The sequence below is a fragment of the Dryas octopetala genome, chromosome 2 (assembly GCF_963921425.1).
Source record: "Dryas octopetala chromosome 2, drDryOcto1.1, whole genome shotgun sequence".
Taxonomy (NCBI): Eukaryota; Viridiplantae; Streptophyta; class Magnoliopsida; order Rosales; family Rosaceae; genus Dryas; species Dryas octopetala.
In genome coordinates this window covers 30,834,488-30,848,911 of record NC_141367.1, presented here as the reverse complement: position 1 = coordinate 30,848,911, position 14,424 = coordinate 30,834,488, and the positions used below count along the sequence as shown (strand labels likewise).

Genomic DNA, 14,424 nt, shown 5'->3' with positions numbered 1-14,424 from the left:
GTTGATTTTTTGCAGAGATGATCTATAATAGGTGATCTAAAAAATGAACGGTTCCGATCATGCGCCGGCATTACCAAAATTGTTATTTTGGGGGGAGGAGTGACCCAAGTAGTGTCCCCGAAATATTACATACACGGAGTTCCATAATTCCATGTAAATCTCGCAGTTCTCCTGAGGAAATTAAGTTGTAATCCGAATCAAATAACTCTTTTTTTTTTTTTTTTAATAATTTTAATAATTTTCTTTCTTTACAACTAACATGGATTTTTGAAATCAGTAACGAAAAACTGAATCCCCAAAACCATGAGCTAGAAGTTTCATACTACAGCTCAGCGATAATTCCTAGCTAGCTAGTCTTCAATTAAGTTGTTAAATCAGTTTAATTAGTTTTAGACTGTTAATTAGCTCGTAATTCAGTTAGAGCCGAGAGACGTTCATTTATACATGAACACATACATGTCTTCTTCATTGAACATTGCCAATGAAGGAAAACTAAGTAAGAAACAAATTGTTGGCCAAAAAAAAAAACGTAAGAAACAATGAATCAGAAGATGATTAACGTCATTATACAATCAGAAGATGATTAACGTCAACAGCGATACGTTTTGGAGCCGCCAATGAATTTCTCGATGGTGGATGGCGGCATTTTCCGATCCGGTTTCCCTCGGCCACCGAATTTCCCATTCCTCGAAACCCTTAATCTCCGAACCCTACTCAGTGGATAATTTGGAGTTTCTTCGGTCCCAAGATATTCGGCTTCTCCAAATTGGGATTGAGGGGAAGACCGAGGCTTATTCTTCAACGATTCCCAAGGCCACTATCTCGGAGGCCCTGAAAGTGTTGATCGATACGAAGAGTCATCCGATTTTGATTCATTGCAAGAGTGGGAAGCATCGGACAGGTTGTCTTGTTGGATGCTTGCGGAAATTTGAGAAATGGTGTTTGTCTTCTGTGTTTGAGGAGTACCAGCGATTCGCTGGGGTCAAGTCTTGGACCACAGATTTGAGGTTTATAGAGGCATATATTTCACATACATTGCTTCAGGCTGCAGTGCCTTAATAATTACCAGTGTCATCAAGGTTTTGCAGCTTCTACCAAGAGACGGTTTTTGCACAGAGATGACAATTTGCAGACCAAGCATAAAAAAGTTAAATCATTCCCTTAATGAATTCTATATTCATTCTTTTTAAGTCTCAAATCCCCAAAACACGTATACATAGCGTAATTTGGAATTGGAGCCCTTTTCAGATGATATTTACCCTTAATGAACATCTATGTATCTCTCTTTAGGTCAAAACAAATATATAGGTATCACACAGTTAAATCTCATCTTTAACAAATTAAAGATAATATAATATACTACATAATCAACCGAGATAGTACTAAAAGATCACACAAAGTAATATTATTACAACACTCAAATAAATATACACATTATTATGCAGTTGGTAGGTATCCCAGTTGGAAGGGTCGTAAAATTTGTCCCTCAACATCCAAATTCGATTCTCCCTTCCCCTAAATTCAAAAAAAAAAAATACAAATTAATATGAAATTAACGACCACAACAAGGCTAGCTATATATATATATATATATATAGATAGGCTCCTTCTATTGAGGTATACCTCAACTTATCTATGTTGAGGTATACCTTGTTGGGGCCCACACGTACGAGTCATTTTGTGTCAATCCGAACCATTCATTTTTTACATCTCCATTGATAGATCAGCCTTGCAAAAAATTAGCCAAATTAGAAATCATTTGCCTATCTAACTTTAATCAAATAAATGGATGAACCAAATATTTTCGATGAAACCGTCATTAGTGTAATCAAAATTAGATAGACAAATGATTTCCGATTTGACTAATTTTTTGCAAGGATGATCTATCAATGAAGATGATTCTTGCGAACGGTTCGGATCGATACAAAATGACTCGTGTGGGCCCCAATAAGGTCATATATCAACACAAATAAGTTGAGGTATACCTCAATAGAAGGAGTCTGTATATATATATATATATATAAAGCTAGCCTTTATTGATGTTATAGTAACATTAATTAAATCTCTCACAAGTTTTATTCTTTACTATATATTGAACATTCCAAATATAGATCTCGTGGTTGGTGCGTACACTTATTTCTTAAGAAGATGCGCATCAATATCTTGAATAACTTTGACTAGAAAACAAAGATACTTATGTGGAGGGGAATCATTCTCATTAAGTTTTTCATATTAAAATTGTTATTCGTTCAATATATACAAAAGACTTCATATATAAGATAAGTAAAAAACAATATATTTAAGGGTTAAATTTACTTTAATAAATTATTTATTTTATAAGCACATTAAATATAATCATTAAATTTACTGTTTCTCACTCGGCCTTATATTAAGTTTCACGTATCAATCGGACGGTTGGACAAGGGGGCTGAACTTCCCAAATTGAGTGATGTTATTGTATGATTAAAGCCTTAAAGGTCTACAATACCAGATGGACAAGGTGACCTCATGGGAGCCCACGTCCCAAAGCTAACAACCAACTAACCAATTATTTTGACAAACCAAGTAATCAATAAAATTGCGACACATAAACTAATAATGTGATTTTTGTTACCTCACATTTGAGTGTAATGGATCAAAGCTGAATTAATGATGGCTGTTACAAAAGGTTACTTTACATGTGGCATCTTTACAGAGGATTTACGGACTTTTCTTTTTTATTGGAGGATTTCTATGAAATTAGGTTACATTCAGTTGTATTTATCATATCAAGAATTATGTAGTGGATATATTAAAGATGAACGAAAACTGGACATACAACACACATTTTATTTGATATATATGATAACCATCGTTGATACATCACAATATCACGTACATATCCTTAAATCCACACATTTGTTACATGAGACAACGCTTACATAACATGACATAGAAACAAGTGACCTTCTTAATTCATACATAATGGTCTAATAGAGCATTTTTCTTGTAACCAAACAAAGCTAGCAAGCATGCATATGCTTGCACATTTTATTAACTTTTAACAGCCGGGAACTCTTTTGAAAGCGTTGTATGCATGCTTTAATTTCACTCTTATGCCTTGATAAAGTGAGCATCAAGGTCATTGACAATGTTAACCATCAAACCAACATACTTGTTTGGAGCTGCGACATCCTCTTTCAGCTTCTCATATTCAATAGACAATTTGGCAACGCTGCCCTGATCCTTTTGAATGAATTGATAAACGGGCTTAAAGCTCTTGTACTTGCTGAACACATCTCCTTCCAACCCATTCAGAGTTATCGACTTCTCCTCGTCGTTTAACTCCACCTTCTCCTTCAATACCCCGACCTCGTCCTCTATTCATGGTTTCACAAGAAAATAATTATTGTAGTTATGAGTATACAGAAAAACTAAACCTCCAAATTTAATTAACTTTCACCTAGATAATTATAAGTGTTAGATTCATAATCAACTCCATTATAACATATGATTGTATCACTATAGATTACTCCCAAGTCCCAACTCATATTAGTCATGGGCTCATATTAGAGAATCTAAATTCATTTATGTATTGGCTTACTCGTACCTACTGAATAATTCCAACTCTTAACAGAGCCATGTGTTTCCCAGTCTCCTTCATGAACCTGAACTCCTTGTATGCTGCCACCAGAAATGTTTGGGACTTGGTGGGCCTGGCTCTTGAAGATGTTGTAGAACTTGTCAGCAGGTGCATTAATTTTTATTTCAGTCTCAACCTTACCTTGCAGAGCAGCCATGTTGATAATCACTGGACTGTGGCTGATGATGATGCTCAGAAAAAAACTATATATGTAGTACGTGTGTATGAGGCTGATGAAAAAAAGCATAATTTGGGTTCCCCTTAAATACAAGTGACTGCTGCTACATTGCGTATTATATTATTGGGTAATCTAGAAAGCATCTGATTCACATGTTTTGCTAGGAAAACCCATTAATATCCTTTACTATCGAAACACATGAATGATTTTAATTTCCACAAAAAAAAAAAAAGGACACGTACATGAATATATGATAAAACACATAAATACATTATCTATTGGAAAAAGGAATTCACAGAAATGGAGTCAGCTGAACACAATATGTTTGGAGAAATAAAGTTTCATCCCTTCTTTACAGTATCTTTTAGCCGATGAGAATTATTAAGGTTCATATGAATTCAAGAATTCAAAAGGATGAATTTGAATTTTTAGTGTAAACTGCTTATTCGTATATTAGTTTGATTATTTAATAAAATAAGGAATTTGCAATCAATAGCTAGCCATGGCGTTTGTTGTTTTGTTAAGAAGTCATCACCAACTTCTCCAATACCTCTTTTAAAATTGTATAATTAATTAATTAAGGTGAATGCTGGGCACTCCCATTAACCTTACATTTCCAGAAATACAGTAAAACCCCTTTATAGTGATACTCTGTATAATAATAAACTAATAACCTCCATCTAGTCATAAATAATAACCTCTGGATTGTAATAAGTTATAATTTGTTTAGGTCCCTTCTTAAGAAACTTGTCTCCACATAATAATAATTAATTGTCAATAAGAGTAAAATATGTAATGTAACAATAAATATTTAAGATGAAATAAAATATTTCTCTAAAGTTGTCTAGGACAATGATTTATTCTTTGGAGTTGTTACCGCGTCTTTGAGCTAACTCATCAACATGGACACCTTGTTGTTGAAGCCAAATTGGTAGACTTTCAAAATGACTCTTTTAGGTATCTTCCTAACTACTACATACATGCAGTATCTATTTGAGACTAGGTATCTCTATTTTCCTAATGTCTATAACTTAAAAATTGACATGTTTCACTTACAACTTTCATTAAGGATAAGTTAATAACCGGCATCCTTATAGTAATAAAATTGGTTTGGTCCCAATATTTTTACTATAGAGAGGTTTTATTGTATAAATATTAATAGTTTTCGTGCTGTATAAAAATATAAAACAAACGAAAACCCAAATTTTGGAAAACTGACATCACTTATATAATGTTCAGCTAATTTGGTTTCATCGATCATCAGTCATCAGCAAATCTAGGTAGACCCCAGGCTTAAGACAGGGATGAGGTATCCACACCTGTCACATGGTTCATGCAATCATGCCACAAGAAGATTTGCCAAAATCTTTGTAAAATCAATTTCCTGGATCTCGATTAGTCATTCATCATTTGCATTATTATACTAATAATAAAAAATAAAAAAAATTAATTGTAGGTCCACAGTTGGAATTCAGATTTTTTCTCTTTTGGGATAATGCATCATTTCTTTCTTTACTTAGAAATCATCATCGACTCCCCATTTCCAAATTTTAAGAGTTATACCAGATGTAGAAAGGAGTGAAAATTTTTCGAGAACGTTGGCCTTTGCAGCACTTATAGATACTTTATTCATAATTATTTTTTTATATGTAATTTTTATTTGGAAGATCATGTTCAATTATTTGAAAGGATAGAATTTGTTGAATTATTTGTAATAACAATATTATCTAAGACAATATTCGACCCCACAATACCTGTTGTTTTTTTTGTTTAATCACAATACCTGTTGTCACACACAAGTCTAAAGCAGTGTTTTAATGCGAAGACGATGGCTTCACATCGGCTAAAAATGTGTATATGTGGTTACATAGGCTTGATAGACATGCAATTTTTGTTCACCTGAGCTATTGTGAAAGGTAACCAAATTTACAATGTGCTAACCAAATTTTTCAAAATATTTCGGTTTTTAGATTGCAAAAAATGATCAACAAAACCAAAAACACAATCCTAGTTTAGAAGCACCATATTTTTTAGGACGAAATTAACATGAGTTTCTTTAGGCTCCCAAGTCCTACTCGTATGGAGTAATTGAGGATACATATACATGTAAGGCTGAGAGCCCTCAAGCATGCATCAGCCATCCAAAATTGTGATCCAGTTAGGAATTAGATTACATAATTACAAGGAGAAGTTACATGGATTATACAGAATCATATCTAGAAAAAAGGGGGAATTCGGAGATTACATGAGATATTGCTTACTTATTTAGCAGATCCGGAATATCCTTTCTGGATCTGACAATAACTGGAGATGCAGAAAGGCCATTATGTTTATCTGCAACCACCGGGTAATCGAGTTTCTTACTATTCTTGACATCTTTGCCAGACTCTGCAGGAGATGTTGATCCAATGATCTGCACTGTTAAGCTTCCACCTGCAGAGAAACAAGAACCAAACATGTAGAATACATATTCAAAACCACATCAATCTACAAGATGCTTGGGGTGGGGATATGCTCAAGTGCTGAAGAAAGGATAAAGCATTAGTCTTTCATGAGTCATGACATGCATAAAGATAGGTTTAGTCATTAGGTCTCAAGATGGTTGTACTCATACACTAGGTCTGAATTAAATCGCCCTAAGAAGCTCAAAATACTGTCCAAAAGGTTGAAAACACAAAATGACAAAGTAATCAGGTTGCACAGATACAGCCCATGATCCCCATGGGAATTCACAAAGTTCTAATAGATATGCCAAAGTTTGAGTTTGAATATGGGTGTACATTAAGGTTTGTCGAATTTTCAGCCAATAGAATGTCTAGTTGGTTAATGGACTATCTGAGTACAATAACCTGCTCATTGCAAGCAGCAATAGTCAGTCTCAGGTGCAGGGATTCATAATTTTAAGATAAAAGATTTTTTGTATCTTTAGCTGATGAGAATAAAGTGTACTTTACCTAGCACAAGAGCAGCCCCAAACCAACCAGTAGCACCCCACCTTTCCCCAAGAAGAAACCATGCAAAACCAGCACCCCAGACTGGCTCCAAGCCATAAATTATTGCTGTTTCTGTGGCTGATACATCACGCATTGCGGCCATCTGTCAAAATAATTTTCAACTTATAAAATTTTAAGCTAAAAATATACAGTTTGAATTAACTAATGCTTGAGAATTTCCTTAGCATGGCTACACTATAAGGAAAATCCTCAGCTGAGCTAATGCACATACCTCTACCCATAAGCATAAACCAGTTGAGAATATGCCTGTGTACAGTGCAGGTATCCATGGAAACATAAGCATCCCCTCCCAGAACATCTTCCACGTCCACAATGATGGGTTACAGTCTTGGAGGCCACCACCAGACCATGCTCCAACGAAGTACCATAATGTTGACAAGATAGCAACAACACATACCTGAATGGAACCTCAGAACCTTAGAACTGTCCACACCACCAATGAAGATTAACAAGTTGCATTAATTCCATATCTAACTAACATGGACATAAAGACAATATACTAACCTCGTACCCAAGCAGAGCTAAGAAGTTTTCTTTTTTCGTGTTTCTTGATATGTGTTCAGTTCTTAGCATATGGACACCAAAAAACACAGCGCTTAAGAAATTCAACAAATCTCCAACCTGAAAAGGTTTGATAAAAATGAACTGAGAGAGAGAGAGGGGACGGATGATTCTATAAACATCTTATAAAAGGGTAAAACAACTTACACTTGGGGGAGACCCACTAGATTCCAGCATCGCAACTCCAACAATAGACATGAGAGCTCCAAACCAGGTTCGAGCAGGGATTATTGCTCCTAACATACCATCAAGCAAGGGAACGATAATTACCTGTTAAATTCACCCAGAAAATGCCAACATTGTACCTTCAGCAAGAGATTTGCCTTAATACATGTGCATAGAAGGTCAATTAAGAGACTTACAGTGAACATGGATATAAATGATGTACGACCAGCATCTGAAGTTAGCAGTCCTAGTGCCTGCATAAGATACCCTAGACTGACCCAGAAACCCAATTCAATCCCTGCATTGCGGGTATGACCATCACCTCGTGCTCGGAATACAAATGGGATGAATGGAATGGCTGCAACAGCAAACCGCACAACAGTGAACGCTGCTGGGTCCATGATGGCTTCCACCTCTTTCACAACCGAGATGTTACTGGCTAAAACAAGATGAGTGGAAAGAAATAAAAATTTTGAGCCATGCACTGTCAATGCACCATATGAAGCTACCCGATAGATCTAACTTCCACAAGTTTAAAGGCTGCATTTGGTTTGTATTTTCATTATAGACTAGTAATTGAACATGTCTTACTTAATAGAGAGCAAGTTCTTCCCACTCAATACAAAACCATGGTAAGCACTTACGTCGACCACCACTGGCAGGAAGACATCTCTCATTTCACTTCTGAGATTAAGGAACTAGTTCCTTCAAGACTAACTTATTCGTGCTTCCCCTACTGATTCTCATTTCTCCCACTAAAACTCAACATCATCTCTCTCTGTTCAATAACTTAATTTGTCCTTTATCCTAATTTGTGTTCATATATATCCTTCTTGTACTCATAGAGTGTGTTCCCGAAAGACTTAAAAGTTACAGTATTGGGTCCTCTGGACTTAACTTCAGCTACTATGGCATATTATTAAATGTTAATACTTTTGGAAATTTTTCTCTTTTGTTTTCTGAGCAGCCAAACAAAATTTATATAATATTAAAACTTCGATTTTTAAGAGGAAAAAAGAAGAAAAGGAAGAACCTTTACCATAAACGACGGTGATAACATTGAGCAAAATGATGCTCCTAACTTTCTTAGAGGCGAACAATATCCTCCGCCATAGAGGTCGTCTCCCAAACAAGGACTTGAAGCTTACCGTTGTTTCTCTCCTTTGGCTTTGCGATCGATCCCCATTTGAAATTTTAATTAATGTGTTTGGATTCGGACTCGTACTATCCAATTCCACGGGCTTTCTAAGTCCCTGTTTGGCATTAGAGTTACTTGAAGAAGAAGAAGAAGAAGAAGAAGATGCGGTGAAACGAGGCCGTTTAACGGCAGTTGTGTGGAAGGAAGAGAAAGTTGAGGAATTAGAAGAGCATTTGATGGTGGCGGTGGCGTGGGTCGATGAGTTCCACGACCATCCACATGGTGATTGGGCAGCCATGGCTGATGAGCACTGAGCAGATTCAAGACAAACTGCTCGCTGCTTGAGAGCGTTTTACCAGTTATAAGGAAATTACCGTAATGCCCTCGGGTGTAGGTGTCTGTTTCTTGTTGGCCGTATAAAATATCTGCAAGAGTAGCGGTGAACTTAGACGACAGCGTTTTAAGTCATCTTCTTAGGAAAAATCAACGACAAGCAGTTGACCGGGCTAACGCAAATACCATGCTCTCCAGAAGCCATTCCATCATCGGCACGACTAAGCTTTGCTTCACTCTTTCACTTCAGCCACTTCCTAATTCAACTTTCCAATTCTCGTCTCTCCCTCTCATCCAAACCCCAAAACCATCCGACCCACCAATTCCTCTGACCAAGCAAGCCTTCACCACCCTCTTGGAAACATGCTCTTCATGCCCAAACCACCTCAAACAAATCCATGCCCTCATCCTCACCACAGGCCTCTCTGTCAAGAACAGCCTCTTAACCCAACTTCTCACCAACTTCACACTCCTAGGGGACATGTCTTATGCCCGTCAATTGTTCGACCAAATGCACAAGCCACGTATTTTCCTATGGGGCACCCTTATCAAAGGGTATGTCAAAAATCACATTTTTATTGAGGCTGCCTTTGTTTATAGACAAATGCACCTTCTGGGTGTTCGTCCTGACCAGTTTACTTACACCTTTGTGGTCAAGGCATGTGCTGAACTGCCCGAATTATGGGCTGGATCAGCTGTCCTTGCTCATGTGGTGAAATATGGCTTGGAGTTTGTTGCTATGGTGAGGACTGAGTTGATGATGATGTATGTGAAATTTGGGGAATTGGGTTTGGCGGATTATCTATTTGAGACTATGGTTGCGAGAGATTATGTTGCTTGGAATGCTTTCATTGCGGCTTGTGCGCAAAATGGACATGGTGGTAAGGCTCTTACATTGTTTCGCCAGATGGGTGTGGCTGGAATTAAGCCTGATGCTTTTACTATTGTGAGTGCTTTTTCAGCTTGCGGTCAATTAGGATGTTTGGAGACTGGGGAAGAAATCTATGGGGTCATGAGAAAACATGAGATTGTTAGCAATATAATTGTTGCCAATGCACGGCTTGATATGTATGTGAAATGTGGCAACATAGACGTGGCTGAGACTTTGTTTGAGGATATGCCTCAGAGAAATGGTATTTCCTGGAGCACTATGATATTGGGGTATGCCATAAATGGGGAGAGTGAAAAGGCATTGTATATGTATTCTAGGATGCAGAAAGAAAGAGTGCAACCAAATCATGTCACTATTCTAGGAGTTTTATCTGCTTGTAGCCATGCTGGGCTAGTAAATGAAGGCAAGGCTTATTTTATTGACATGGTTCAATCTCGTGACAAGAATATTCAACCTAAAATAGAGCACTATGCTTGTATGGTTGACCTTCTTGGCCGGTCAGGACATCTTGAGGAGGCTTATAATTTCATTAGAAGTATGCCAATTGAACCGGATTCTGGGGTTTGGGGGGCTTTATTGGGGGCCTGTGCAATCCACCAAAATATTGAACTGGGCCAGCGTGCAGCTGATTTACTTTTTGAATTAGCTCCTGATATTGGTTCATATCATGTCTTAATGTCGAATATGTATGCAGCTGCTGGAAGGTGGGATTTTGTTGATAAGGTGAGGCTCAGAATGAGAAAAGGAGGTGTTAAGAAAATAGCTGCCTTTAGCTCAGTTGAATTTAATGAAAAATGCCATATTTTTTATGGCGGAGACAGATTGCACCCAGAGTCATCAGCAATATATGCGAAGTTGGAGGATTTGTTGAGACTGGTGAGGAGTATAGGTTACGTTCCAAATACCAGCTCTGTGTTTCATGATGTGGAGATGGAGGAAAAGGAAGCCACGCTAAGCAGTCACAGTGAAAAGCTTGCCATTGCATTTAGTCTTATAAATCTAAGGCCTGAATGCCCCATTAGGGTGATAAAGAATTTGAGGATGTGTGTTGATTGCCATAGTTTCTGTGAATTTGTATCTAAAATTACCAAAAGGGAGATTATCATGAGAGATAAAATCCGTTTTCATCATTTTAGAAATGGTGATTGTTCATGCAACCACTTTTGGTGACCGCAAGATTTAATGAGGACTTGGAATTGGTAAAAAATAAAGAGATATGTTGGTGGTTCCATTTCTATCAATTTTGAGGTGTGCTTGGAGAAGAACCACTGATATGGATACTAACTATTGCCCAAGGGTAACTACAGTATTGGCTACAATGTCGTCAATAATGCTTGTACTAGCTTGTGCACTTGTATCGACAAAGAATCAAAGGAAGATGGAAAAGGTATCAACTCAATAGATTTATCTTCTTTGGAAACGCCAAAAAATTGGATTTCCTACCATGAACTTCTGTGTGGTTCTAATAGATTTGGTGAAAGAAATTTTCTTGGTAGAGAATGTTTCAGTTCTGTATACAAATACAACACTTTCAAATGCCAGAGTTGTGGTTTTGTAAAAGTATTCAATTTGGAAATGGAAACCACATCCAAGACTTTGACTCAGAATAATGTGCAATGTTTGCCACCAAAGTCTCATCAAAATCATTACTAGTTATAATTTTGATTTTGTTGGCTTGGCACTAGAAGACATGCGTAATTTTGATTTTCTAGATAGATTGCAGAGACTAAATGTTCTGATGGATGTTGCCTCGGCATTGTTATATCTTCATTTCATGGTTATTCAACACTCATGGTTCACAGTGATGTAAAGCCAAGCAATGTCTTGATGAAGATATGGTTGCACATGTATCTGACTTTGGCATTTCCAAACTCTTGGGAAAAGGGGCATCTGCAATACTAACCAGGACCTTCGCTATGATTTGGATATGTGACATTTCTAATCTATTGTTCTACAAGAGGCAATGGAAATTTTCACTAGAAGAAAGCCGACAGATGAACATTTTGCAAGAGAACTGAGTTTGAGGCATTAGGTTCGTGACTCATTACATGGTTCAATAGTCAAGTTGTGGTGGCAAATTTGCTTGGTAGAGAAGATGATCCTTTACTTGTGAAAGAGAAATGTATATCTTCTGTCTTGAGTTTAGCCATGGAGCGTATCTCAGATTCACCAGTGGAAAAACTCAAGAAAATCAAAGAGAAGATTTCTTGCAAATATCAAAAGGCCTTGAGGTAAAAGAGCCAGCTATTATTAAATTCTAAATCTTGTATGCAACTGTAACTTGAGCACAAAATGCTTATCTGCCAGGATTCGAAATTTCCAGCTTCTCTAATATTTGCATACCAATTTGATCACAAGTGCTATAAGCGATGATAATGCTTCTACCAATTTGATCTCAGACCTGTTATATCAACCGTAGGTGCAAACTAGCAATTCCACTGCACAGGTTTTGTTTATTATCTGTTGATTTTGTGTTTTTACAATGTTCGGTTTGGTAAACTTTCCTTGCAGGCATTGTTACCTCTCCTCTACTATGAGAATCCCCTTTCTCCTTCGTGAGAATTTCCCCCAAGTCCCATCTCAGTTTCTGCTCCTTTTTTCTCTCTCATCCCCCTCCCCAGCTGGTTCTCTCTCAACCAGCCCATCTGTAATATGATGAATATGAATGTTTATTGATGACTGCGTGAACTCACATTAGCAGAAACTGACTTTTCATTGGCACGCTACTGGGTTCACAAATCACAAAGATTTATTGAAAAAAAAAATATATATATTTTTTGGTTTTGCTAAAACAAGAACCCTTTCAAGGTTCTAACTTCTTAAAGTTGGTGTTATCATAAACATCAAAAACCCTCTCCCAAGGAGATTTTTGGGTTCTCATAACAGTCCTGCCCAGTTCTACCACACCTTTTCAACTTTTAGAGCGTCAGAGCCTAGTGTAAAGGGAAGGGCCAAGCTTTTCAGCTCAAGCTTTTTTTCCCTCCCTCACCACGTTGGCTTTCTCTCATGATTCAATCTTAGCTGTTTTGGAATTTTTTTGTTTTTGTTTTGTTTTTTGTTGTATGGTACGATCTGTTTTAGAGTTCTACTTCTACCATAATATAATTAAAAATGAAGTGTGCTAGTACTTTATAATTAGACCACATCTTGTAGTCAAAGACTCAAGTGGGTGCAGTTACTGTTTTTAAGGGATAAAGATATTGAAGTCAGTAGAGAAGTGGGATTATTTATTCTTTCTATTGTAAAGGATAATATTGTAAGCATTAAAAAACCAAGAGAAAAACAAAAAAAAGAACTGATACAGCTTCACTATCAATGAAAGTTGAAACTTGAAACACATCCTCATTCTGGCATTCTGGATTCTCTGTCAAAACTCAAACATATCCTTCTCCTTCTCATAAAGTCCTCATTTCATGCTGTCACAAAAGCCATAATTTTGTCATTTTATAGTGATGCAATTTCCCTCTTTCTAAGTTACAAATATTAGGGACCAAATGCCCTGATATTATTCTTCTAAAGTTCCAAGAAACGTGTTTTTTGTCGTTAAACAAAAGGAAGTACCAAAGAAAACCCTGCACTGTTTTGCTCAAACAATGGAAGCAATTTATTTCTATTTATGACTCCCAAGGCCTCTCTATGCATGCTTTTTCCTTCTTTTATGTTTAATTTATTTGTTTGTTAGTGCATTATTTTATTTAGTATTAATGTCTGTGGATAAATCCACCTAGATTTTTCGAACAAATCATGTTCTTACACGTGGTCTGACAGTCTTATGTGGCACATTGACCTTTCAGTTGTTCACTTGGTCAAACTTATTGTCCAACTCATCATTTCAGTTCGGCAATATCTTGGCCTGACCTTATCAATGGTGCTCAGTATGTATCACATTGACTAGGCTGAGCACAGCTCAAACCCTGGACATCTGACAAGCCTATCTTCCTGACTCCAAGATTATTCGGCTTGGCTCGGTTGTAAATGACATCTTTCCGATCCGATTAGTTGAAGTAGTCCCATTTGCACTTGGAGAATCTACAGATTGACATACGAATAGCTCATAAGCTTCAAATGTGACACTTAGAGCTACCAACTATCACAAAGGCATGCTTGCATTCAATGCTACTTTGATGGGTAGTTGTGCATGCTACTATTCTGAATTTGTGACGTGGCATCATCTTCATCACTCATCAACATGTAGGTAAATATCTTTTTTGCCTATATATGCAACTTTTCTAACACTGAAGAGGGGTTCACAATCCTAAATACTTACACACACCCCTTGAGGGAATAACTCATAATTTCTTACCTTGTTCTTGCTAGTTCTACTCTACTTATTTATCCCTGATTTAATCATCGGAGTATAATTGGCTGGTATTACACCGGTGCTACTTTTGTTGATCTTTGTTCATGCAGGTAACCTCAACCAAGACATATCAGCAAGCCAGCTCATTCGAAACACTCCATATCAACTACATGCAAAGAAGACCAAACATGAAACTAGGTTAACTGTTTGAAGTTGTTGCA

The 14,424-nt window shown here is 37.0% G+C and overlaps 3 protein-coding genes and 1 pseudogene across 3 annotated transcripts; 2 read left to right on the top strand and 2 right to left on the bottom strand.

Annotated features, from left to right (window-relative positions):
- The first annotated feature begins 456 nt into the window (after positions 1–456).
- On the top strand, positions 457–1,165 carry LOC147295605 (inositol diphosphatase DSP3 pseudogene; annotated as a pseudogene).
- A 1,684-nt stretch (positions 1,166–2,849) lies between these two features.
- On the bottom strand, positions 2,850–3,860 carry LOC147295604 (MLP-like protein 328). Its single transcript, XM_086232083.1, has 2 exons — positions 3,590–3,860; positions 2,850–3,359 (listed from the first exon to the last, which is right to left on the bottom strand). Exons 1-2 carry the CDS (start codon positions 3,777–3,779, stop codon positions 3,094–3,096), a joined length of 456 nt encoding a protein of 151 aa, XP_086088209.1. The 5' UTR covers positions 3,780–3,860; the 3' UTR covers positions 2,850–3,093.
- A 1,964-nt stretch (positions 3,861–5,824) lies between these two features.
- LOC147295603 (uncharacterized) lies at positions 5,825–9,058 on the bottom strand. The gene is made up of 7 exons (XM_086232638.1): positions 8,580–9,058; positions 7,738–7,979; positions 7,523–7,645; positions 7,319–7,435; positions 7,026–7,211; positions 6,755–6,896; positions 5,825–6,233 (listed from the first exon to the last, which is right to left on the bottom strand). Exons 1-7 carry the CDS (start codon positions 8,974–8,976, stop codon positions 6,058–6,060), a joined length of 1,383 nt encoding a protein of 460 aa, XP_086088764.1. The 5' UTR covers positions 8,977–9,058; the 3' UTR covers positions 5,825–6,057.
- A 295-nt stretch (positions 9,059–9,353) lies between these two features.
- Positions 9,354–12,475, top strand: LOC147295602 (Tetratricopeptide repeat (TPR)-like superfamily protein). The gene is made up of 2 exons (XM_086233646.1): positions 9,354–12,134; positions 12,211–12,475. Exon 1 carries the CDS (start codon positions 9,493–9,495, stop codon positions 11,071–11,073), a length of 1,581 nt encoding a protein of 526 aa, XP_086089772.1. The 5' UTR covers positions 9,354–9,492; the 3' UTR covers positions 11,074–12,134; positions 12,211–12,475.
- The last annotated feature ends 1,949 nt before the right edge of the window (positions 12,476–14,424 follow it).